The sequence below is a fragment of the Coccinella septempunctata genome, chromosome 7 (genome assembly GCF_907165205.1).
Source record: "Coccinella septempunctata chromosome 7, icCocSept1.1, whole genome shotgun sequence".
Lineage (NCBI taxonomy): Eukaryota > Metazoa > Arthropoda > Insecta > Coleoptera > Coccinellidae > Coccinella > Coccinella septempunctata.
Window position 1 is genome coordinate 6979981 of NC_058195.1, and position 27695 is coordinate 7007675.

At 36.7% G+C, this 27695-nt stretch overlaps 2 protein-coding genes across 3 annotated transcripts in view; one reads left to right on the forward strand and one right to left on the reverse strand.

The window, feature by feature from the left end:
- LOC123316834 (protein gooseberry-neuro-like) overlaps positions 1 to 27695 on the reverse strand; it is a 98983-nt gene that overhangs the window by 54253 nt on the left and 17035 nt on the right. The gene's annotated exons all lie outside the window — the stretch shown is intronic.
- On the forward strand, positions 497 to 27320 carry LOC123316833 (protein gooseberry-like). 2 transcript variants are annotated; one of them, XM_044903082.1, is made up of 5 exons: positions 497 to 709; positions 12423 to 12736; positions 12936 to 13050; positions 16850 to 17537; positions 26617 to 27320. In XM_044903082.1, exons 1-5 carry the CDS (start codon positions 655 to 657, stop codon positions 26717 to 26719), a joined length of 1275 nt encoding a protein of 424 aa, XP_044759017.1. In that variant the 5' UTR covers positions 497 to 654; the 3' UTR covers positions 26720 to 27320. The 2 variants fall into 2 exon arrangements, with proteins under 2 accessions (XP_044759017.1, XP_044759018.1); XM_044903083.1 differs by having other exon boundaries at positions 12939 to 13050.

Below are 27695 nucleotides of genomic sequence, written 5' to 3' on the forward strand. Positions count from 1 at the left end.
GAAGCTTCACAATTAAAGGATCTCTAAGTTGGCCGTGAGCTACCTAATTAATGCTGCTAAAAAAGCTGTTTAACTAGAAGCTTTTCATTGTGGATTATATTTCCTTTGGTCTGTCAGTTCAAAAGCACAAATTCCTCATGCTCATCATTTTAAACGATCTCTTACATGAATTACGTAAATGTAAATGTTTCAGAATATGCTGATATGTTCGGCAATCATGTCAAACCATCCCAAAACCATCGCGCGAAGCCCCATTGTTTTCCCTAAAGACCCGACCAGACTTACTGTCACCTAGGGTGGTCCCCAGTCATTGACTGCTGTATCCCACTTGCCCATGGGGACTACCCATGCTATCGGTATCTCAAACGAACCGCCTCTACCATCTCGACCAATGGTGGAGCAACACCAACAATATTCAATGGAAAGGTAGATGTTAAGGCGGGTCCTACCGACACCTTTGCAGACTGCAAGTCTGAAACCACACTCCAAAATTACTCTGGTCAGTTATACCGAAAAGGTCACACGGACTGCTTCGCGATTGGGAATTGTCTATAGTGACATTTTGCACACTTGAGCACCATTTTCCGACGGGTCTGTGATAAGTCAGTGACTTTAGTGATAAGGACTGTTTGGCTGTTGAGTTTGGTGTTTTAGATGGCTGTGTCGACTTTGAATATGACCCCTTACTTTCCTGGATATCCGTTTCAAGGTAAGGCCAAGAGATAGTGCTGAGATTTTGATGATCGTAATGAAGCCTAACTGCTCAGGGGTCTGAGGAACTCTGGCTATAGCTCCAAGAAGCACTTGGATGATAGAAGGTTTTCATTTTGCTGTATTTGTTTCTATCCATCTGTGTAAACCTTCACTTTGCTCTTGTTTCAAAAATGCACCAGTGCAAAACTCTATCTCAGTGCAAAACTGAATCTCAGAAGAAGTTGAGACAAAATACTTTTGCGCTGAAACCAGAGCTAGGCTAAACACTCGGCCAAATAATATTGGCACAAAGTAGATAGGAAAGAGTTGCTTTTTCTTTTGAAAATTCACACATTACCACAAAAACTCTTCATTTTGTTTTACCTGTGTTACTATACAAACCTACAGAAACTACTGGTGAAGCTCAACACCTATCATGCATACATTTCATTCACAATTTAACTAGAATTGATATGGAATTAAGTATTCAAAACTTAGACAAAATAAGTTCAAGTAGATTCGCACCAAGAAGAATTATTTCTCTCTAATTTCAGAAAACTGAATAGATTATCATTCTGTATTCAATTTAATTGCTGTAGCAATTCTATTTCGATATAGACTTCACCTTTATCGAATGATGTCATTTCTACAGTTCCCAATTTCTGAAAACCTAATATCAGCGGGTTTCGTAAAACTTTGATTGTCCGATCAACGATTTGACACTCACTCGATTCCTAAAACGAAATCACTGAAACCTTTTGATTTCTGAATTTTATTGAAGAAGGAGCAATTCAGAATAATTGAATGGACGTATGAACATCTTAATTTGATGCGAGAATTATATTCTGAATGATCATGACTGAATTATAGGTTGAAAACAAATTGACATCTATTCGTCAATCAAGCGTTGATTCCCCTATGAAGCTTTATGAAACCCGGAGTAAGTCTTACATCGGGTTTCATGAAACTTTGATTGTCCGATCAACGATTTAACAGTCACTCGATTTCTGAAACGAAATCACTGAAACCTTTTGTTTTCTGAACATATTGAAGAAGGAGCAACTGAGAGTAATTGAATGGACGTATGAACGTTATGATTTGCTGCGAAAATGATATTCTGAATGATAATCAGACTGAAATATCAATTGAAAACCAATTGACGTCTATTCGTCAATCAAGCGTTGATTCCCCGATCAAGCCAGAGTAAGTCTAATTGATGAAGTCATGAAATAAATACATATAAACGTGTCTGGTCTTAATAGGATCAAAATACCAATTTTAGCCATGCAGGCATTGTCAACATGGTCCTTGAGGTCCTTTTCAGTTAAGTTTAATATTTGGCGAAGATGGAAATCCTATTTTTTTTTATAATACTTAGATGTGTGAAAGAATCAGTTCAATAAGCATTTGAATAATTGACCAAAACGTTCGCATACGTGATTCCTATATGACTGCTTTTCTATTCTTCTACATAATATCTTTATTGTTCATACTAGCATTATATTACTATTATGATTATATTCTGGGTTCTGTCTTTCTCTTCTCATTAGTGTATCCTGTATCTATATTCTATCCAATTGAACGTACCAGTCAGGTTCAATGCAAGACCTGATTATTCTTTCAACAAATAAACTTCAGCAAGTATTCCTTTAAATTTTTATAAAACAGTTCTCCACTTCTATACTATTTTGAAAGAGTTTTTTTACTTTTCTAGTTTCTAAAGCTTCGCAAACTCCTAAGCAAGTTCATAAAAAAGACTAAACAATGATTTATGTCCTTAGACCAGACAAAACCAGTCCTAAGTGATTTTTTCGTAATTTGTCGCACTTTGAATTATTGAAAATTGACATCTTTTGATCTTTCTTGTTGTTGCTTCAATGCACAGTCTTACTTGTTTTTATCTTTTATGTTTATTTGTCACTATTGGCCGTTTCTATGAATATTTTCCACTATCAAAATGGCGGACAAAATGGTTGTCATTAATTAAAACAGCGGAAATTTGACACCAAACTTCTGTCAACTGCGGCAGTGCTGCCAACGTCGGCACTTCAAAAAGAAGAACAGATGGCCCACCCTTCAGTTTTTCTCCTTGAGTATTCTTCTCTTACGTCAAGTTTTGCTAATTGAAGCTATAATGCCGCATCGAACGAAAAGAAAGTCTCAAAGATAACCGATCTTTCGGAGGAAAAACGAGAAGTGTAAGACTGTCATCTCTTTCTTACAACGTGTTCTTCGGATAAGTCAGTCTTCCAGCCTTGTGGACGCCTATTAATTCATTGAATAAAATGGGTTTTAGATCGGTAAAGATAAGGTAATAATAAGGATTTAACGTGAATTTTGTTATGTATTAAGTGTATTAATGCACATCGTAGGCTGAAAGAGGCAACAGACACCTCGGGCTACGAGACGATACACATCTGGGCACAGATTACAGAGAATAGATGGGACACTGGCCTTCTATGAGATGAAATAATGTTTGGCGCTTTTCTATAGCGGATGCGATCCGTACTACAAGCAACCTAAGGAAACTGTATTATCAACAATACAGGAGTCTGTATTAGCGAGAAAAGGCGCGAAATTTCAAAACCGTTCGCACTACTGGGTCCGCGATATATTCAGTTCAAGAAAGCTTGAACTATTTTAAAGGAGAGGATGCTGCTAAGGAAATAATATTAATAATTATAATAATAATGTTTATTTACATAATAATAATCGTTACTTACATATTCGTGAAATTTCAATTAAACAAACATTTCCCACAAAGTGAAAATATTATGTGCTTTCAACAAATTCAGAATAATATTTACAAGAAATATATAAAATTGTTATACATCGAACATTATCAGATATATAAATACACAAACATTGTTTTCCCACTAAGTGAAACCATCAATATGAATGAACAATTATGAACTTTCAAAGAATTTAAGTGAAATTACTAGCATTAAAAATTCAGAATAATATTTAAAATATATGTACAGGTTTTTTCAAATAGACAGACATCTACTCACGTACTTTCAACGAATTCAGAATGATATTTATAAGAAAAATATACAATCCGTATACATTGTACATTGCAGGTATATGAATAAACAAATATTGTTTTCCCACAAAGTGAAACCATCAATATGAATGAATAATAATTATCTTTTTATGTTTACCTTGACTGTCTGATTCCTCAATTGACATAAGATGAAATTATAAGTTGGTCCAGAGATATGCTAAGAAAGCGTTTGAAATCCACGAGATGAAATAATTTTTTTTGCATAAGCTAATTGTTACCTCAGACATTTATTTTGGTATTTAAGCTGACTCATCCTAGCATTGCACTCTTTCAACATTGAGTACATTATTTTTTCTTTCGCAGTTAGTTGTGAAATCCTAGTGTACTGCAACCTCGTCAAAATTGACTTTCTAACCCCTAAAACAAAAAATATTCTATGTAACAATTGATCACCTGAAAATTTGATGAGGAAAATTGATTTCCTTATTTTCAAAAATCAATGAAAAATGAAAAAAATTGTTACTAACCTTTCTGAATTTTTTTCTTATTCATCATAGAGTCAGATTGTGGTTCTTGTATGTCCAGCTTGGTAAAATGTGGATGACACACGTAATATCTATTGTAAATCTGTTCATCGGATAATTCTTGCCAATTTTGTGGATTAATAACTTCTAACCAAGTTTTAAAAATACTTGGATTGGCGTTGGGGAAACGATGTCTTTGGCTTACTCGGTCGATACATCCAGGTACACAACAATTGTTCATTTTTATCATTTTTAAAAGGTATAAATTAGCTTACAAATCACTAATACCTACAACGTCCACTAATAATACAACATTTTTTAACAGAAAAGAACGAACTTAACCTCTCAACTTCTAAACTGAAGCCATGCTTGAATCGCACCTAGCGGGACTAGCGGCTGAACAATAAACTAACTGCGAATGTAGCGCCACCAAGCGGTTGCGATCCTCACTAAAAACATCAATTGTGGTGGGGGTTAAGAGGTGTCCCATCTATTCTCTGTAATCTGTGCATCTGGGGCGGCTCTGTGCTTGACACCACAGGTAATGCGATTCAGCTATGATCTCCGTCATCTGACACTTGGAAGGCTTACGCGGACGTTCGGAAATGTCAGGCGGACAGAACGGTTTTTTTTCGACAGTTCAGACCATAGTTCAAGGGAAAATGATAACGATCGCTGAAAATTGAGATGTCCAAAATCTATCGGCTTCCATTATAGTTTTTGAACCATAAGTCAACGTTTTCATCACGAAAAGAAGAAGAAGGAGAACTTAGAACATCGATATTCTGTGCTCAAAGTTTATTGTCATCGAAATGTCAATTTTTTGACATCAATGTCATCGAACATCGAAGAGTGGCCAACTTTTCGTCTTTCGAAGGATCAAAATTCGATGTTGGTATACAGATTCGCCAATAATTACCCTTGCTGTCGTTTTCTGAAAGGATGAGCGAAAATATTAATCGGAATCGTTAAATCTAATGCATCTGAGATTGCTCACGGGCAGAATAATTATTCCCACAATTTCACTTTGTCAGTTCTCAAAACTGATTAATAGTCGGCAATTAAAATGATTTATAAGGCCCACGGACGATGGTCTACCTTGGTCGTCTTTCCCAAGTCGAATGATTAAAACTTCGAAAATGAAGCTCTAGAAATTATAGCTCGGCGTATAAAGGCACCTTAATGAGGTATGCAGATATTTCCGTGCTACACACCTTTGGCCGAGTGAAAAAACGGGGAAATGAGGTATAATCTATCATTTGTTGGTTGGATACTTGCGTAGTGAAATCAAAATCCTGAATGCGAAACTGACATTTGCAGTTAATGACAGGATAATTTAATAACAATACGATACTTCAAGTTTCAAGAACTGTTTTTGTAGTATATACTTATATTTAGCTAAGAAGATTGAAAATTATTTCAAGGTACATACAGTAAGCCATATACAGGTTGAGTCTTCGACTCATACGAATATTTCATGAGTAGATTCTTGGGGACGAAAGAAACACTTTTTTCCTATACCATTTATTTCTATTCGGCCCTGATAAAAAGATATGGCCATTTTAAATTTTCATAATGAGCTGTGCCACCTCAAATTTCACAAATAATCATCAAATTACTCGAAAACGGCGCATTATACGTGAAAATATGAAGAATACTTTTATTTTGGTAAACGTCCAAATATCCATTAGATAGCGTCAAACTTAGTTTCAATAATTGGGTTCTTTGAATTTTTGGTATTTTTATGGTGCATAATGGTCATAATGAGAAAACTGGAAGACGTGGGTGATATCTTGTGTTCGAAAAGGATCATCATCAAATAAATGAAAACGTACATCCCGAAATTCATTTCATCCAATAAATCCATTTGTGAGATAAAACTAAAAATAATTTTTTGTATGGTTTTTCATCTTTCAAATCGAACTGATTCGGAAAAAATGGTAATGGAAAAGTATTTCTCTCGACCTCAAGAATCTACTGTTAAAATATTTGTACGAGTCAAAGACTCACCCTGTATAGCCGAAGAAATGTTGAGTTTTTCTCCCAAACTAACGCCTCCTCTTTTCATAACCTGAAATGGAATTCGTTCGAAAAATCCCCATGAAATTTCTAAGAAATGACCAGAAAATTTCCGTAGATTCATAAAAACTCGAAAAATACTGAATCCATTTTGACAAACTAAACGTTGAACACAGACAAAACATTTTTTAAGGAATTCATAAACAACGTGCATAACACAAATAGATATGAACCACCTGAAGATGATATTGTAATACCAAAACCTGTGTTGTTTCATAAATCTTGAATAAGGGTTGAGATATCTTCGTTTATTGTATTTTCTATCTATTACAAGGTTTGAATTGAAATTTCTACGGTTAGTTTCGATGAAATTCCAATCGATTCAGTTAGCGAATTAAGTTAATGATATCTTTTATGGGCAGGAATAAACGAATCTTGGCCAATGATAATTAATCGTATAATTGCCTCACTTGATTGACAGGCATTTCAATATTCATTTCTTATACGCTCTATATTAGAAATTGGATCCTCCTGTACGCATATTTATAGCTGCAACAATGAATTCAATCACAGGGGAAGAATTGCGAACGAAAATCTTTCTCGATTTATGCCAGATGGATTGGAATTCATATTTTTCAATAAATTATGTAAAAAGGGCAAAAATGTCTATTATAGTTGAGAATGGAAAGTGATAACCGAGGCACAGCCGAGGCAAGCATGCAGGCGAGACGATAGACGGTTTTTTGCCGAAGTGCATTGAACATTTTGTCGTTGACCAAAAATAGTCAACATTTTGTGAGAAATTATGGCAATTTTTGTGAGGTTGAAGTAAAATTACAAATATTCTTAGAGTAGTCGAAAGAAACATCTTTTTTTTATACCATTTTTTCCGATTCGGCCCTAATAAAAAGATATAGCCATTTTAAGTTTTCATAATGAGCTCTGCCACCCATGGAAAAACAAAATTACCTTCAGAATAACTAGCTGAATCTGTGACATTACACATCTGTGGACCTTTTAAACAGAGTTGCATTCAGTCAAAGTATCCAATTTTCCGAATACCACAGATATTTTTATTATTTAACATCAAATTACTCGAAAACGGCGTTTCATACGAGAAAATATGAAGAATACTTTTATTTTACAAAACGTTCAAATTTTCATTAGATAGCGTTCAACTTAGTTTAAAGAGTTGGGTTCTTTGAATTATTGGTATTTTATGGTACGTAATGGTCATAATGAGAAAACTGGAAGACGTGGGTGATATCTTGTGTTCGAAACAGATTTATCAAATAAGTGAAAAACTATATTCCGAAATTCATTTCATTCGATGAAACCGTTTGTGAGTTAGACCTAAAAATAACTTTCTTTTATGGGTTTTCAACACCCTGTATCTTTAAAACCGAGCCGATTCGGAAAAAATGGTTAAGGAAAAAAGTGTTTCTTTTAACCTCAAGAATCTACTGTTGAAATTTTTTTACGAGTCAAAGACTACCCCTGTGTAGTAGAATGTTCGAAAGGAAATCAAAAGAGGGTATTTTAAATTTCTGCTAAATTAAGAACTATCTGATGGCCCAAGTTAAATACCTTCATATGTCGAAAAACTCCCCTAAAGCTTTTAAAATTTCCAGTTTTCGATCAAATGCATGAATTATTTCAACAATGCTGAGCAAAACTAATACAATTTCTTTCCCTATATTCAGCGGAATATCCCGGCCATTGAAATATAATGGGATCAGCATCTTCCGCAAACCTGACCTCTTGTCCCCTCATTATTAAGATCTTATTAAAAGCCCCTGCTAGCGAAAGAGACCTCAAGTGAGCCCACAATGATGGCCAACGCGAAGAATAGATCCCCAGAGACCATGAATGGGCCCTGGACATATTCAGGCTCAAACAATCATTGTTGCCTTCATTTCGGTACTTGAATCTCAACAATGACTAAGCAACAAATACAATTTGCCGTAGCAATAGATTTTTTTCGCCCAACTTAACACGGATGCGTTGATTCGATTCTGTGTCGGTTTTTCCGAAGAATCAGGGTGGTCCAGAGATCGGGAACATCTTCATGGTGTTTGTACGGTCACGCACCGTCGATTGATTTTCTGATAGATTTCTTTTGAATGGCGAACGGATCGCCATCTCCGATTGACCGAAGGAAGAGTAATTTTTCATTGTTGAAATCATTCTAAGCTGAACATGCCTTCGATGTCTTCGAAAAGACCAAAAAAGACTGTTTTTTGACAAGGAATCACCTCTTAAACGCTTTCGCTACTGTTCAATTCGCCCTGTATATTCCAATGGAAACAAAATTCGAATAAACCTTTTGTGAAACTTTCGCTCAAACTCTTATTCCCAAATAACATTTTTCGATGACTTTTTAGATTTTTAGAGCGATCAAATATTTTTCATATATCCAATAATAAATCGTTTTTCTGAGGACAATGGTTCTCAAATGATTTCCAACACCAAATTGGTGTTGAAACATCGCGTTAAACATAGTTGTCTTGATCGTTAATTCCCTAATTTAATATCTCTTTTCCCGGCAATATAAGTCGTAAATCATCATTCGGTTAGATGAAACCATTTTATGCTCGGCTTCAAAGACCACAAACCTGCCCATATGGTCGGGGGATACAGCTCTGGTAGTAATCCATTCGGAAAGTTAATTAAAACACCAGCATTTAGGCACCTCCGGCAAATCCCATTTTATGAGAGAACACAATGGGAGTGTTGCGAAGGAATTTTTCGAATTTTTTGATATATTCTGACTTCTCCCTGTATCAAACAAAGAACTGGTGCGACTATGGTTAAACTTTTCACATTTCTTTCACAATCAGAACAGCACGGGCCGATTTTATTGGTGAATTTTTTTTTAATCAAACACCAGTTAAAAGCGTGTAAACAGATTATCGATTCATATTGTTCCATCAATTTTTTTTCTATAAATCGAGACTTTTCCAATTTCTCGGAACGCTTCCCGTTCACAATAAATCGTAAAACGTCGTAATAACTTCCATTAACAGGCATAAAGAACGGTATCCATAAAATGGACATGAAAAATAATGATTGTGTTAGGTTCTCGGATTGAATCCTTGAAACTTGGATGAAAATCCCACGTAGGTATTGAATTCTTCCCTCTTAAAAACCGTGGGCATCGCATATATATCAATTTATAAGCGAAAGTGTTTTTCACGAACGATGAATCCATATAAAAAAGACATTAAACAATTTGGGTCACACACAGAAATATCAATTCATGTCGAACTCGTTATAGGATATAAAAAACCAAGAAGGACCAAATTTTGCCATTTCAAGATGAAAATTGCTACTAGCAATTAATTACTACAGATTTATTTGCTATATTCAAATATTCTCAGCGAGAAATTCACTAATTTCAACATCAACTTATAGCAAACAATCTCTAGAAGGTTGACGTCACCAACTACCCAATTTTCCAAAATAAAATTGCTATTAGCAATTAATTTTTTTGTGAATTTTAATTGCTACCGGCAAAAACAGCTAGCAATTGAATTCCAATAACGATTTACATCAAAAAGATAAATGGATAGCATTTGACACAATTCCAATGGCCACTTTGAATAAGTATTTTCTGAATTGAAGATGTTAAATGATAATAGAGTGGCTGGAAAAAATTTGTTAAGATATTGAAACAGAAATTCGTTCACTCTGGAATAAACAATCGTTCAAGCATCCCAAAGTCTTGAAAATGAATTACATTTGCAACCCACCAGTAGCAATTAACAGATCAAAACATAACCCTCCACCTACTGGGTTTCATAGCTTATAACTCATGAATTGAATCCCAGGATCAAAATGAATGTAGTTATAAATTGTGCCACAACGACAGAGCACTGATAAAATTCATCATAAAAACTTCATCAAAGCTTTGAGAACTCAATATTTTTCTGTCGTGATCAATTCTTTCAGGTTCATTATTGGATGTAATGAACCAATCTAATCGCAGTGAAACAAACACTTCAGGTGAAAGGAACGATTGAATCTGGTCATCATTCGATATGGCAAAACGTTTTTCAGGGCAAGATGTGATCATAAAAGTTGTAGAATTGAGGCTGACAATATTCGTTGGAGTATATGACGTGTATAGTGTTTCTATTGAATTATATCCTTTCCGGTTTCACACTGTATCCTGAGAAATGCTCTGAAACTAAATCTACAGGTAATTTCTTCGGAGCCTGGACGTTATTATTCCCATATTATTTTCGACAATAAAACAAATGGGTTGTTTTTTTAACTCCATGTCAACGTATAGTTCATATAGGAACTGTACTGCAATCATTGACAATCTCTTTTATGGACTAATGGAGATAAATTTTCATTTCATCACTCGCTATTTCTTTAATTTACGGTAATGTTCACTTCAAGCCTTTCAGCATTGTGGTTGAAGGTGGATATTTGCTAATTTGAGTGAGGTTTAAGAAAGGTCTTTTTCAGCTACTCTCTTACGTTTTTTCTGAACTAATTGATTTCCTGTTGAAAAGGTTCCTGGGCATTCTTATGAAACACGAACAGTTAGATAGAATTATCCAATTTATACCAATGATATTAGAAGACTTAGTAGATGGCTAGTATAGGAGAGATCCAATGTTGGTTTATTACTACAGGGTGTTTTTTGAAGATCTATTCAACATGCTATACAAACGTCAGAAGAAGGACATTTTATATGTTCATGAAAACTCTGATTGGATCTTTTGCGAACCAAAAGGCCACAAAAATACGACAAACTCAATGAACCCAACTCCTAATAGTTTGTAAGTTGAACGCTCACTATTGAATATGTGACCATTTTGAAAAATAATAGTATTTCTCATATTTTTTCGTATAGTGCGACATTTTTGAGTAATTCCATATCAAAAAATAAACAATATCTGTAAAATTCAAAATTTGGGTACTTTGGCTGAATGCAAGTGTGTTTAAAAGATCCACAAATGTACAGTATCACAGATTTAGGAAGGAAATTTTGTTTTTCCAGAGTGGACATAGCTCATTGTGAAAACTTGAAAGGGCTTTATCTTTTCATCTAGGTCGAATAGCAAAACATGGTGAAAAAGATTTTCTTTTGACCTCAAGAATATACTTTTCAAATATAGGTATGGACAAATCAAAGACTTTCGCTTTTTTTGCGAAAAGGACATCTCTTCTCATTTAAAGCTCAATTTCTTCAAAATTGAGCCTTGTGGGGTGTCCAAAATATATTACACATACACACAGTGTGACACGGTCAGAAATAATCTTAGCTGTAACCCATCAAACTAATTTTTTCTTGAATTTGTTTCAATGTAATGCTTGATTTGTTCGAGTTAGTACTAAAAAAAATGATTGTTGCAACCTTATGTTGTGGAAACAGTTCAGTCAAAAAAGGTTCAATGATTAGGTTCAGAAACCTCTTACCTGCATACCACAAGCAACGAAAAAAACGAACAAATAAAGGCATCCATCGAATCCAGCGTCATTCCTTAAAACCAGGCGGAACCACTAAATTTCCCTAATACCCGTATAATCATCTCAAACGTAAAATTACGTCAACCGGCCCCAAAATTCCAGAAAGCCTGTGTCAGCGCTCGTTCCTAGTCCTCGACAACTAAGGGCTTGTTGAACCCGCGGGCAAATCCGCTGGTACAAGTCCATAACGTCCGTGTCCCCCTTAACCGAGGAGCGCGAAGAAGAGCTCTTAAATTATTGACCGAATCGCTGTGTATCTCTCCAGCGATGCCATTCAAATCAGGTGTAGGATCTGGCTGATGAAAACAGACATTAGGAAGATCAAAGTGACCGCTGGCCGAGGCCGGCTTTTCATTTTGTTAAATGTCCGCACGCCTACTTCTCGTACGGCAATCATGACCACGGTCGGTCCTGCTGATTGTTTGGGTCGAGCTGGTTGATTCAATTGTCCACCGACAGTCTGACTTGGGAGGCGGTTTGATGGCACTTCTAATGGCATTCGGGACACCTTTTCCGATGCGAAGGCTTTTGAAAGGATATTAAGTGACAATAGCATTGATTTATCAGCCTTAATCCAGGCACAGCGCTGGGCGGTACTCTGTACTTGAATGGTCGTAGTTAACAGCGCTTGGTACTCGTCAGTATTTTTATTATGATCTGGTAGGTTCAAATTAATGTACTCTTCAATTTTTCTTCAGGACAAGGACGTGTGAACCAACTCGGCGGTGTTTTCATCAATGGACGTCCACTTCCCAACCACATCAGGCTGAAAATTGTGGAAATGGCTGCGGCCGGCATTAGACCCTGCGTGATTTCACGCCAGCTGAGAGTTTCGCACGGTTGCGTCTCCAAAATACTCAACAGGTACCAGGAAACGGGCAGCATAAGGCCTGGAGTGATTGGAGGGTCTAAGCCGAGAGTGGCGACGCAAGAAGTCGAAGCCAAGATCGAGAAATTGAAGAAGGAGCAGCCCGGTATCTTCTCCTGGGAAATCAGAGACAGGCTCATCAAGGTAAAGTTGTTGGAAAAGCTTAGAATTGTTTACTAACTACTATAGGAGCAAACCCCTTCATATTAGGTCATGTGAGAACCTCACATGATGATCCATTCCGAGTATAATGTATCATTAGCAACTCCTTTATTATTGCTGGAAGCTTTTTTGGCCTTTCCTTGTCCTTGGCAATGTTCTATAGACGATCCATTTGTTTCAGGAGGGAGTCTGTGACAAAAACTCCGCACCATCTGTCAGTTCGATCAGCAGACTTCTCCGTGGAGGAAGGAAAGATGACCCAGAAAGAAAAAATCATTCCATCGATGGCATTCTTGGTGAGTACCTTCAGATCAGTCTAGGCACTCTCCTAGACTCCCTGCCTCTTAAAAATGTCACAAATAAGGTATCATACATGATAATGAACGAATAATACGAACCACCAGAAGAAGATTAAAACCAGAACCAAAACACTGAAGGAACTTTTGATCAAAATACGTCTGGAGAGAATCCATTGTCAAATAAACAGTAATACTTGATCCAGGTGAATCAAATCTCAATCAAATGCCAAAATGGTTTTTGCAAAGTTTGGTCACCCTATCTCCAGTCCTTTCTGGATTTCACTAGAGCATAGAATAGTACAAGTTTCTAGTAAACTCACAGAAGATTCTCGTGGGTAAATTTCACAAAAACGAAGCTAATAGATCTTGTAACGTCTTCGAATTTGAGGGAACTTATTCAGGTTCTCCACATACCTACCAATTAAAAACGTCGCTTTATACCTCGATAAATTATACAGAAGTATATGCATCGTGAGTAATGAAACATGAAACTGTTGTGGACGTGGCATGAGATTATGGGAAAATGCAAATTCAGAGATGCGACAGTACCTCATGAATAATCCACCATTGAATTTATGCGAGTCTTACGGCTTGGTGTGCAGGTGCTTCGAAAGTGCATTATTATAATTAAAATTGGAAATCTCGTGCGCCTGAAGACGTTAAATTTGACAGGGCGCGTTGTCCTGGACCTCTTTTTGGTACCTATCTCTTGAAGGTAGCGCTTTTTACAGCAATCGTTTGGAGGTACTGCTTGATCGTGTAACTTGCTTCAGTGACAGAATGATAAACAGCAGAATTGACAGTCGACGCTAAAACAACAAGGCTACCATAACCTGCTGACGTATGATCTATCATTCATATTCATCTAAATCAGTCTAGTAGTTTTCGATTTACGTTCGAACAAGTGAAGATCCTCGCTCAGGCTTTCGTTCAATGTTTTTTATGTAAAAATATGAGCAGTTCAGCTAGATACGGTGACATATTGGGAAAAAACATCGCATAACCTACGCGGAAACCCAAAATCGACGTCGAACAAAGACCTCACAAGTTGCGGACGAAGAAGTGCCTGACGTATCTCGGCATACCTTCATTCTGGCTGATTTAATGACTGGGACACGGATGCACAATCTTATTATTACGTCGCATTAAAGCTTATTGAACCTTAATCGCCCTGCCTGATTGAATTTCATGTTCGTGAATTATATTCAAGCTTCCAGCTACTCGCTACTCCTTCGAAAATTCGGTTTGCGACTTTTTTCTTCGTTTTTCGCGAATCCGCTATCGGATAAACCATACCTGTTTGGTATTTGTCGACGTTTTCGTTAGAAATGTATACCAAATTCAAAACGATTGAAACATTTTATGGATGAATGTTTAACAGCCATCTTTCAATCTACATATTGAAATGACATTGACGTTTCTACTGTCAATCTCTCTGTCAAACACAGAATACCAACATAAGGACCAAATTTTTCCGCATAATTGACGAAGTTTCGAATATGGACGGGCGAAAAGATCAACCTATATTCGCGGTATGAAAAAAATTTAACCTCAAAGCTCCGTCGCTGGATGATGCTGTCCCAACAGAATCCAAAGGGTATAATTACATAAGCGGCATGAAAAATAATTTACCGGGTGTTCAATCTCGGACCGTATTAACATGCCAAGACAGTAGCGACTACCAATTATCGTAATTAATTAACCATGGGAAAATCAAACATAATTGAGTGGCTTCTTGAATATTTCACGCCATAGCATTTAATGAATGACCAGCGGTGTGCATTTAGAAAAAAGTGTAAATGACAAATGTCAGATAATAAGCGAGGCGATGAGCCCGTTCCCCGAGGGTGATGTTTTTCTCGTTTTAACGTCAATCTCCGGGATATTATCGATTTTCGATACGACTGGCGACTGACAAGAGCTTAGATCATAGGCAGGTAGAGTTGTTAGCTCTTCCTCCAGTATTCTGGAACATTCAAGGTTAACAAGCCAGGTTGTTTCGTCGCCTATCGATTTACCCACCCCTGAGGCCATAGATGTTCATAAATCTTTTTATAACGTCTCACAATGATTCTGACATAAGTCGGAATATCGTGACAAATACTGACAGAGCGATCAGATCAGGTCTATTGTTCACTGGCTCTTTTTTCGTTGAGAAAAGATCAAAAAAGCTTGAAAAAAATTGATATTTTTGACCAAACGCAAATGTGAACAAATCGACGATCACAGAATAAACTTCGAACTGACGTTTCCATCGAATGAAGGTTAACGTCAGTTTGACAAAAAACAGATTGGCATCGATCACAGACATGGTTGTACAGTACCGATTCGACTCATAGAAGAGAGAGTCGTTTTTGGTCTTGGTATGGATAAAAGTCATTTCATAAAAGTTTTCTTGGGGCCAAATGGGCCTGTGGAGGTAGATCTACTGGGAAGGTGTATGTTCTGGCCTACTAGTTGATAGAAACGTTGCGAAAGCCATTTCAGCGTACTCCGGAAGCAAGTACCTTTTGTTATTGCTCCATTCTACAGCCAAAAAGAACAACAGATGGCATATTGAACATAGCGCCTCTTGCTAGCCCAAAACCTGGTCTGTGGTATAGGAAAATGAACCTATAATAAAGAGTTTTACGCGCAAGACGATAACGAAAAAGAAACACCATGGAGGAATCTTCCAGGACTGGATCATTCCAAATAGTTCCTTCGGAGTTTTGATACTGTGAGATCTGAGAAGTATTTGGATCACAGTAGGAACAAGTAACGCCTCCGCACTGGCTTTCTCATAGGGCATTGCTGCCTCAGGAAGCATATGATGAGAAACTGACCAGTGTAGATTCTGTGAGGAAGAAAATCTTTGAAAGCCTGCACAAAGAATGTCTTGGATGAGAATATTTCAGGAGGAATGACAACTTAGCCTGCTTGGAACCCCTTCAGATACTGGAGTTCATTGCAGCTCTGGAGCTGAAGAGCGAGCTGTATAGATGGCGCAAATGTAAAACAAATCTGGTGGGGGACACAATAAACCTTACCATTCATTCAGTCATTGCTGAATCTCGTTACCGAGAATAAATCTACAAAAAGACTAAAAAACCAGACTATCGGTGTGATCAAACTTATGATTTCTTAGGTATACTTGCAACTGAGTGCCCTCCTGTGACTGAAGGGACCCAACCGTGACCTACAGATCCTTCCATACTCCGGGCATGGCTAGTCACCAACCAGATCTAGTCGCCGCTGTATACTTCTCGAGTCTTCATTATAACTGTGGACCAAAGACCTCCACTGAGATCTGCCTAACGCTAGTTGTTCCTAGTTATGATTGGCATTAACTGATTTTAGGGGTTGATGCAGTATATCCTTAAACCGCTTATACTGGCCTCCTGATTCCGAGCTCCCTCTGTCAATTCGCCATACAGAGCTATTTTGGGGAGTCTTGTGTCTTGCATTGTCAGAAAGTGGCCTCTCCATCTGAGTCGGGCCCTGGTTACTACAGTCTCAATTGTGTACAACTCGCGCGTTGCAAGACTTCTGTATTTGAAACTTTGTGGAACCATCCGATGTGCATTTTAAGTCTTAAATGACGTTGTTGCGTTTGTTCAAGCTGTTTAATATGTTGCCTGTAGGGCGCCCAGCTTTCGCTTTGGTAAAGAAGCGTTTGGAAGACCACTGCTTTGTAAACAGCTTTCTTGGTCTTCAGATTGAGGTCGTGATTTTGAAACACTCTGTCCTTTAGCTTCCAGATTCAACTTTTAAAATGAATCCCCCAGAGATAAATTTCTTTCATTCTTCTTTTCAGGACCCACATCGTCTTGTGACGAAAGTGACACAGAGTCCGAGCCAGGCATACCCCTCAAACGCAAGCAGAGGAGATCTCGCACCACCTTCACAGGGGAGCAATTAGAGGAGCTCGAAAGGGCGTTCAGCAGAACGCAGTACCCGGACGTGTACGTGCGAGAAGAACTGGCCCAGAAGACCAAGCTAACCGAAGCCCGCGTCCAAGTGTGGTTCTCGAACCGTCGCGCCAGATACCGCAAACAGTTGAACTCGCAACAGCTCAACACCTTTAACGCCATGTCCCTACAGTCCGCTTTTCCGGTACAGCACCAGTATCCAGACCACGGTTTCAACCAGTCCTGGATGCAGCAGAGCTACGCCTCTGCCGCCCTGCAGGGCTCCGCGCTGGGCAGTTCAGCTCTGTCCGGATCGGCGGCCACGCTCCCATCCTCGCTGGCATCCACCGCGCTTAACCATTCCAGTGCGGCGACGAACAATAACAACTCGCCGACGCACAACAACCTGTACAATTCGTACAGTAATTCCAGTCTGGAACAGAATTCTCCCCTGGTCGGAACGAATCAGTTTGGGTACAGCATGGGACAGGTGTCGCCCAATCAGCCTAGCCTATCGCCGCAGCAGAATCCGGTTAGGAATTGGTCCAACAACAAGATGGCGGAGAACATTTCCAGCTGGCACGAAAATTACAGGTATGTACCTCAAGAGATTCTGTGACTTTTCCGAACAGTTTGACAGATGGAAGCTGGATCCGCCATTTTATTTGAAATGAACCAACTACAAGGTTTGTCGTGTAAGCATCATCCTCGAACATACAGGGTGAGTCTTTAACTCGTACAACTATTTTAACAGTAGATTCTTGAGGTCAAAAGAGGCACTTTTTTCTATGCCATTTTTTTCGAATCGGCGAAGTTAAAAAGATACAGGCTGTTGAAAAACCATCAAAAATGTTATTTTTAGTTCTAACTCACAAATGGTTTTATCGAATGGAATGAATTTCAGCATATAGTTTTTCATCAATTTGATGAATCTTTTTCGAACAAAAGATATCATCCACGTCTTCCAGTTTTCTCATTATGACCATTACGTACCATAAAAATACCAAAAATTCAAAGAACCCTTGAAACTAAGTTGGACGCTATCTAGAGAATATTTGAACGTTTTGTGAAATAAAAGTTTCCTTCATATTTTCTCGTTCAAGGCGTTCGCGCGATGTGCCAGCGGTCGTTTACTCTAATTCTATTTACTTTACAAAAAAAGTTAACAATAAAACTTTCCTCTTTTTAAGTAGAGCATCTCCTAAAATTATTTAGAACTATACGAAGTGTTTTGTTCCTTCTGCACAGCTATCAACTTCGTTATTTCAAACGGAACACCCTATATATTTTTACATTTTTGAATCCCTTGTTGAATTTGAATATGAGTTTGATAACACAACTATGTCTGAATTCTCAACGGTTTTCGAGAAATTTGACTTTTTATTAATATTTCGACAGTTTGAGGTACTTACATAAAGGACTATAGCTTAGTCCTTATTTCATGTAATTGATTCAAATTTGGACTCTGTCTTGTCAATAAATGAAACACAAAAAAAAATTTCTTTGTTGTGCCATATTATATACAGGGTCCACGAAGACGTAGATCCATTATCAAAACAGAAATTCATGAAAATCTGAATTTTTTTAAATGGCAACAAATTTTTTTCTTCTGTTCATTATTTGAAACAACTAAAAACGAACAAAAAATGCTTAAATAATGAACAGAAACAATATGGATAGCCCTTTAAAAAATGAAGATTTTGATGAATTTCTGTTTTGATAATGGATGTACGTTTTAGTGGACCCTGTATATAATATGGCACAACAAAGAAAATTTTTAGTGTTTCATTTATTGACTAGACACAGTCCAAATTTGAATCAATTACATAGAATAGGGACGGAGCTATAGTCCTTCATGTAATTACCTCAAACTGTCAAAATATTATTAAAGAGTCAAATTTCTCGAAAACCGTTGAAAATTCAGACATAGTTGCGTTATCAAACATATATTTAAATTCAACAAGGAATTCAAAAATGTGAAAATATATAGGGTGTTCCATTTAAAATAACGATGTTGATAATTGTGCAGATGGAACGAAACACCCTGTAGAGTTTTGAATAATTTTAGGAGGTGCTCTACTCAAAAAGAGGAAAATTTTATTTGAAACTTTTTCTTGTAAAGTAAATAGAATAAGAGTAATCGACCGCTGACAACCTTGATAATGCGCCGAGTAATTTGATGTTCAAAAATGAAAATTGGATACTTTGGCTGAATGCAACTGTGTTCAAAAGATCCACAGATGTGCATTGTCATAGATGTAGCTTGTTATTCTGAGGGGAATATTATTTCTCCAGGGGTGGCAAAGCTTATTATGAAAACTTAAAATGGCTTTATCTTTTTAACAGGGCCGAATCGGAAAAAATGGTATAGGAAAAAAGTGTTTCTTTTGACCTCAAGAAACTACTGTTAAAAGATTTTTGTGAGTCAAAGACTCGACCTGTATTTTGTGTGAGGGGTATAATATGCATTTTTCTCTCGATTAGTTGATTATTGTACCTTTCTGCAATTAGGGGATTCTTTTTCAATATCTTCTGGACAAAATGGACCGGCGACTCCGCACGTCGACCTGTTACGCCACTGTCGATCTGACGTCGAGCTCAAACCTTGTCATTTGGTATTTTTTGAGTCCCACATGGTCTGCTGGCACTACCAACGTACGCAATCATTGAAAACTCGACTAGAATCGCGTTCGCTCCAAATTATACGCTATTGGTTAATGTATTGCCTCGCCGCTCTCTATTTACCAGCTACCGGAATGAATTATGTTTGCACTGTTCGTTATTAATTGTTTATTAACGGTAATTACTTAACTGCAGAGCGAAGAAGGATACGTCCAGCGCCGGCAACCGATCATTTGGCAGTCATTAGGTAATCGGCCGTTTCGTATACGCGCGGAGACGTTTTGAAAAATTGGCAAAATGCCATTTTCTGCCACAATGATCGGTTATTAGCTCGGAGAAGAAACGATAAACCGTTTTGATTCGTGCGAATCGCCGTGGAAGTGTGGAATTTGTTTCTTGGGGAATCGTTCGAAAGTTCCGTTGGAAATGCTACAGTCCTCGATTGACCCGCCGTAGTGCAAAAATGAAAAAAAAAGAGACAAAGATAAAAGAAAACTTAGGAAAGCTACAACGTCAAATCAGGTGAACAAAATAAGGACCTATATATACTCCATTCACTTTTGTTTTAGCACTCGGTTGGCCATGGAAATTTGACACATTTCACTCTGTATAGTACGAAAATGTGGGGTTATGACGCTTGTCAAAACATTTTTGGGTTTTAAATCAGCGCTATGTTGTCCGTTCTGCGTAAAAATCTCTGTAATTACGTATTTTATCAATGGCGTAGCTTGCCTTAGAGGAGCCCTGTATCAAAATGTGTTGAGGGGCCCTAAGGAAGGGTGAAGTAAAAATAAAAGTAGCAAAAAATGTTCGATTAGTATCGAAATGATTATACAATAATATACAAACAACATAAAATGATAAACAAACAAATAATAAACTAACAATACAAAAAATTAAAGATACACTTTTCTAACTTTTATTTCTATTTCAGCAAATCTATTTATCAAATCAGCCATAGCTGATGACGATTTCAGTTTTTTAAGTTGTTTCCACTCTATTGACAATAATGACATTTCTGAAAGCCGTTCCTGTTCCATAGCTGTCCTCAGATGATTTTTGATGAGTTTCAATTTTGAAAAACTCCTTTCAGCGGTTGCAGTTGTAACCGGAAGGGTCAAAAATAAAAGGCATGCAGTAATAACGTCCGGAAAACTGGATGCAAGGCTATTGAATTTTATCAGGACTAATTCTAAAAGTTCTTTGGCACGAATTTTCTGAGTTTCAGATTTTAAGTATTCGTATCTATCTGATGAATGATCAATTCGGTGTAATAAACGGGATTTTGAAATGAATGGTCTTAGCAGTTATTCTCAAAAATGCTATTGTAAAACCTGTAAGAGGTTTTGGATAACATTTTTAGGAATTTTTTGCTTACAGACACTCGGTGGCCCCTAAAGCCTGGGGGCCCCGTATCACTGATACCGCTGATACCGCGGTAGCTACGCCCCTGTATTTTATGATAATGTCGAATCACTTCAGAAATATGTGATGAATATAATTGACGTTTATATTAACTGATTGAAGGCATGCCAAATCTAGTTATTCGCATGGAAAATACAAGAGATCAGATTTAAATATATTTATTTTTGCTATGAAAGAAAATTGAATTATTGACACATAATATGCAGTAGCTTGAGGAGAGTTGATGTTGGATATCTTCTTTGGCCAAAGGTTGAAGCCGTTACATCAGTTGTAGATTTCAAAAAAATCAACCCGAAGATGAAATGCATCTGATGCAATGGTAGAAAATGGGTATCTCTCGAAGGAATTAACGGATAATTACAATAATGTTAAATTATTCAACAAAAATCATCTTGCATCAATAAAAGTCAAAAGAATTAAAGGAAGTAATTACTCTCCCCAGAGCCCATAACGAATTCGATTTTTTCAATTTTTTTGATAAAAAAACTAAGAAAAAACAATATTATAATGAAATGAAAAGGAGAGATTCCTTGTACAATTTTAAGAAAAAATATGGGACTGCAAATGCTACCTAGAGATACCTACACAGTACAGGGTGTTATTTGAAGTCTCAATTTGAAATTTCAATTGTTCTTTCAATTACTATCAGTCTAAGACAGCCTTTGGGCCAATCGAGTGCTAAAACGAAAGTGAATGGAGTATACAAATGATATTTCTGAAGTAGATACTCTGAGGTATACACCGAATTCACCAAAAATATGTTTCGCTCTCAAGAATATTCCAAAGACCTTCAATGAAGATGAACAGCACTGTCAACAATTTCCCCCAGCGAGCTCAAGACCAAATCTTGGCTCGGCAACGTGGACATAATTGCAAACCCGAGGAACTTCATCTGAATAATTCACCACTCCTGGCAATTAATGCATGTCGGTCGGTTTTTAATGAATGAGTCCGCCTCTGGTTTCTGGACCTCGATGCCTCTTATTAAGGCGGGAATAATTGATCTCGCAAAAATACGGAAAGTCTCGGTTTGCGGGGGATATCCTCAGTGCGATCGCCGCTACGCAAACACTTCCTGCATCGGGGAAAAATCGAAGCCAGGTTAAAAATGTGCGCCTTTGGCGAAAGAACTTTCGACGTTTTTCAGCAGCGCTTTCTCCTTCGTTCGGCGTGTTTGGACGGCAAAGGAAAACGCACGCCCACCACCTCCATTCATTCGTACCAGATCGATTTTTCTGTCGATGCTTTCATCGGGTAGAAAACTTTTCAGGACTGATGAAGTGGGACCCAAACATCGAGGGAAATGATACATGTTAACTATGAACGTTTTGAGGCTTTTGGTCCGAGCATCAGCCAAGTTTTTCCATTAATTTCAACTGTGTGTTATCATTCTGTCGGGTTTTCTTCGAAAAAATCGGAAAAGTTGGGAACCCTTCAAGTTTTCATAGAGGTATGCAATAGAAATAGGTGGTTCTTTTTCGGTCTTCTACAAAAGCTTTGCAGATTCATTTTTTATATCCGTTAATATCTTAAATCAGAATTATATCAGAATAATTTTGTGTTCGGAGAAGATTCACCACATCAATAAAAACTATACTGCATTCACATTTATTTTAGCAGTCGGTGGCCATGAAATAAGTTTCTCAAGATTTTGTAACTAGAACTGAGTAAGGTTGGCACTCATGAAATGTCGTTAATGTCATAACGCCGTTGCCACAACTAATATCAATTTTTATCACGAAAATGCCGAAAGTGATTGAAAAAAAGAGACAGGGTTCACGGAAGTGCTATTTAGAATTCAGGTCCGCTCATTCAAATAGTTATACCCTGATATTCTAAAATCCACAATACGTCAGACGGTGTTTCATCTGAATCTAAACGACTTATATTTCAGCTGAATATTTCCACAATCAGAAAGATTGTGAATGCAGAGGATAACAAAGAATTTCCTTTTATTGGGAGACCCAAAAAAGTGGTGACATTTGAGAATTTCATGTTTGAGTGAATTAATGCGAAAAGTTTACTAGAGGATTTTCGATGAATGTCATCGTAGAATAAGTTCCCGAAAATTGATTTTTCTATTTTTTCATTTGACTTGTCCTATACATAGTAAATGTCTTAAGGTACCAATAAATACCAATAAACAATCAATGATAAACAGGCACAAATACGCGCCAATTGTCCTGTTGATTGAATAGGAATGTCCTATTGAAATGTTTGTAAATGTTAAAGACACACTCAAGAGTGCTGCATGTTGGTAATTCGATTTATTCATTAAAAATGACATTTGACGTTTTTGTCGACCGATTCGTAACATTGCCATCATAACCTCGAATTAAATCACCATTTCTATGTTCAATCTTCAGTTTTCCCTTCATTGAAAAGTTGAAATATGCACGAAAATAAATGTAGCAACGTTATTATATTCGCAAATCAATCATCCGAGCGCAAGGATACTTTTATTCGGCTATGTTCTGACGAAAGGAAAGAATATTGTCACGTTCGTGCTATTAAATTCTGTTATTGGCAATTTATGTGTACCTCAATATTTCCCCGGTTTTTTTTTTCTCTGGGAAAATAAGGAAATATCGGTGTTGGACATCCAGATGTCATTGCTAACAATAGAGGTTCGACAACAATGTATATTATAAAAGGCTGATTTTCTAGTTCGAATTGAAAAAATCGATGTGGCGACAACATAGATGGCAAATAAAACGAAACGGATTTTTGATTTGAATCTGTACTTTTAGAGTCTTTAGAGTTCAATGGTTTTGACAAGTGTCATAACCCCACATTTTCCTACTATACTTTATTCACTTTTATTTTAGCAGTTGGTTGGCCATGGAAATTTGACACATTTCACTCTGTGTAATACGAAAATATGGGGTTATGACGCTTGTCAAAACATTTTTGGGTTTTAAATCAACGCTATGTTGCCCGTTCTACGTAAAAGTTTCTGTTATTACGTATTTTATCACAATATCGAATCTCTTCGGAAAATATGTGACGAACATAATTGAAGTTTATACAAACTGATTGACCAAATCCAGTTAATTGCATGGAAGATACAAGAGATCAGTATAATATCATAATATGTACTAGCTTGAGGAGAGTTAATATTCGTTATCTTCTTTGGCTTATCCGCTTATATCATTTGTAGATTTCAAAAATATTAACCCGAAGATGAAATGCATATGATGCACTGCTTGGGAATGTGTATCTCCCGAAGGAATTAACAGATAATTACAAGAATGTTAAATTCTTCAACAAAAATCATCTTGCATCAATATAAGTAGAAGGAATTGAAAGAAGTTTCAATTAAGATGAACTTCACCTTTGAACAAAAATTTCACATGAATAAACAAGTAACAGGGCAACTTGCGCATATTTGTGGCTATTCATCTTAATACGTTGATGTAATAATAATAATTAGGTATTTATTAGTACCTTAAGATATTTACATTGTATAGGACAAGTCAAATGAAAAATAGAAAAATCCATTTTAGGGAACTTATTCTCCGATGACATTTATCGAAAATCCTGTAGTAAACTTTTCGCATTGATTCACTCAAACATAAAATTCTCAAATGCCACCACTTTTTTAGGTGTCCCAATAGAAGGAAATTCTTTGTCATCCTCTTCATTCACAATCTTTCTGATTGTGGAAATATTCAGCTGAAATATAAGTCGTTTAGATTCAGATGAAACATTATATAAATTCTCTTACATTGAATATGTTCGCTACCGTCTGACGTATTGTGGATTTTAGAATATCAGGGTATAACTATTTGAATGAGCGGACCTGAATTCTAAATAGCACTTCCTGAAACCCTGTCTCTTTTTTCAATCACTTTCGGCATTTTCGTAATAAAAATTGATATTAGTTGTGGCAACGGCGTTATGACATTAACGACATTTCATGAGTGCCAACCTAACTTCGTTCTAGTTACAAAAACTTGAGAAAATTATTTCATGGCCAACCGACTGCTAAAATAAATTTGAATGAAGTATACACAGAGTGTAATGTGTCAAATTTCCATGGCCAACCCAGTGCTGACATAAAAGTGAATGGAGTATAGCTTCTCAGCCTTTTTTCCGCAATTTTCCATGGGATTCGTCTGCGTCGTCTATAATGTTAGTAGTAGATTCTTCTTTCATTGATTCACCCATCCCTGTTATGATCCTGAATGTTTCCAACCAATTCTCGTTGCTATGTTATTTGACTGCTTTACTATGGACCCTTTCTATGCTCTCGATTTGAAAGATTCAATCAAATGTCAGAATTTTGGCCACTTTCTCAGCCATTTTTCAGGTTTTTCTGGGTCGTTTTTGGCGATGAAAGTGTCAACTGGAGAAAATTCATGATGATACTCTTTTAAAAAGCGAGAACACGATTTTTTCATAATTCTTACGCGATTTCGAGGCACTTTGCTCAGAAACTAAACGTCTTCTGAGAGATCTACATACTTTTGTATCGCTCGCTACAATAATAAAGAAAAATGCAAACGGCGTCGAATCGCACGATCTTGGTGGCCAATTCAAGTCAGATCACCTGATGGTTCTTGTCAATAGTGACGTGTTTGTGTGTCTACCTCCTTTGTTCTCATCACTGTTAGGGCGTTCTTCTCTGGAAGACTAGATAACCAATACAAAATTGTCGCTTCGAAAGGGCATTTCAATAATCTCTTCGGCACAGAGTAAAATTTGTTTCGCGATGAAATTGTGAAATACGATGGACGTTATGCCCGCCATAAGTCCTCCGCAACAATGGGGCTTCTAAGTATCGGCTGGTAGAGAACAAATTCAAAAGTATCCACTCCAAGAGCAGTGAATTATTATAAGCCATTCAATACCGGCCCTTCTTGGCACCAAAGCGGATAACTTATGGACCAAGCCGGTTGCCATTTCAGTCAAAACTCATATCAAAGCTAGTTTAATTTGTGTTTTATCTTCTCTGCGTGTTCAACGGCTCTGTAGCAATATGCACTTTATTGTTCTACGAAGCGCGGCACTCTTAACAGCCTTAACTTATCCCGCTATATGTACACACCCAAGGTGTGTTTCTGTTTGCACTGTTTGCCGATGCAAGAACTTAATGAACTTAGGTGGTAGTAAACGACAATCCGATTCGTCAGACCGTTTTTGCCGATGGGTGAATTATTTTGAATTTTGATTCAGAATAGTTCAGTCGTGTATCAACCTCTTTTTGAGATCAATATATGCAGTTAATATACATCAACATTCGAAGATTTGCTTCGAATTTCACGTTTTTGCCAATCGACCACTTGTACTGAAAGTTTAAAACTGAATTTCACAATTAACATTTTGATTCGCGTGATTTGAAGATTTGATTCGAATTGATCCATACTTGATTTCATACTTTTTTGAATCTGCCATTCATTTTGGCTGTTTCTTGTACTTCCGAATTGGAGAGGTCAATACGTTGAACAACAATTTCCAAATTATCCAATGATTTGTTTCTTCTCTACTTAAAACACTTCCCTAGAGTGCTTGGATGATACGGTTAAAGGCAATTTCTACCAGGTGACGTCTACAAGATTTTGATGCAAATGACTCGCACCATTTTTAGATTATATGACAACACTGACTTCTTTTTTCTTTACAGTTTGTTCGCTGGTAGCCATTATGGTGCTCATTCGCCGAGTGAAGCTAAATCTGGCTATCCATATTTTGGTGCAATGGAGATGTGTTCAAGTAGGGTCCATTGATGAAATTGGTCAACTGTGTAAACTAAAAAAACGTTTTTGTTCAGTCCTCACACAATCGAAGTTTATACTGTCGGATAATAAGCATTATGTTCACTTTGGACAAGTGTACAAATACGTGTGAATAACGATGAAAATTTTATATGTGTAAATTGGGGAAATATGTAAAAAATTTTATGTAGATAAATATGTAAATAATAATTTATTTCTACTGCAAATTCTACATTCACGAATTCTTTAGGTATTCAATAGATTATTGTATTCTAATATTTAAATCTTCACCTCGTGTAATGACTGTTATTTGCTGATGGGAACAATGTCAACCATATTTAATAATATATAGTACCTATTTAACGGTTCCTTCGAATTATCTTAGAGATTAATACATATCATGAGAAAATAAGTGTTCCATCATGATGCCTTAATGTAAGAACAGATTTGCCTTTCAGAATGCCTTCATTATTGTGTGAATTCAGATATTGTAAATATTGAAACTGTGGCCTGCTTTTAGATATCATTATATCTATACAGATGTTGAAAGTTGTATATAATATATAAATTATATTAAATTATATAGTATCGAAAATAAATGGTGTAATAAATACAATACCTTTTTTCTTAACTGAGATAAATTTCCTTTACCAATGAGGAGGTGTTTTTATGGATCATCAGGTAAGTTTCGGGAAAAAAAAAGAAAAAAAAATTATGATTTTTTGAACTGAGACTACAAATGAATTTGAAATTCCTCTGACCAAAGTTTCTGTGAAATATATCTACATTTTATTCATTTCATTTCGAAAAACTACCCTATTTTTCATTTTACCCTCAACAGAGTATTATTTTTTCTTCTCATATCACAATATATCTGCCATCGATGAAAAAATCGATGAAAAAATAAAATATTGGTAAACAGGCAGAAAATTTAGGAAAATATCATGTGAAACATTTATGTGATTCTGTCTTTTCTGAAAAAACGAAT

Coding starts and splice junctions, on each gene's coding strand:
- LOC123316833 (XM_044903082.1), top strand. CDS start 655: ATGGCTGTGTCGACTTTGAATATGACCCCTTACTTTCCTGGATATCCG. Junction 710..12,422: donor TCCTGGATATCCGTTTCAAG/GTAAGGCCAAGA, acceptor ATTTTTCTTCAG/GACAAGGACGTGTGAACCAA. Junction 12,737..12,935: donor TCAGAGACAGGCTCATCAAG/GTAAAGTTGTTG, acceptor CATTTGTTTCAG/GAGGGAGTCTGTGACAAAAA.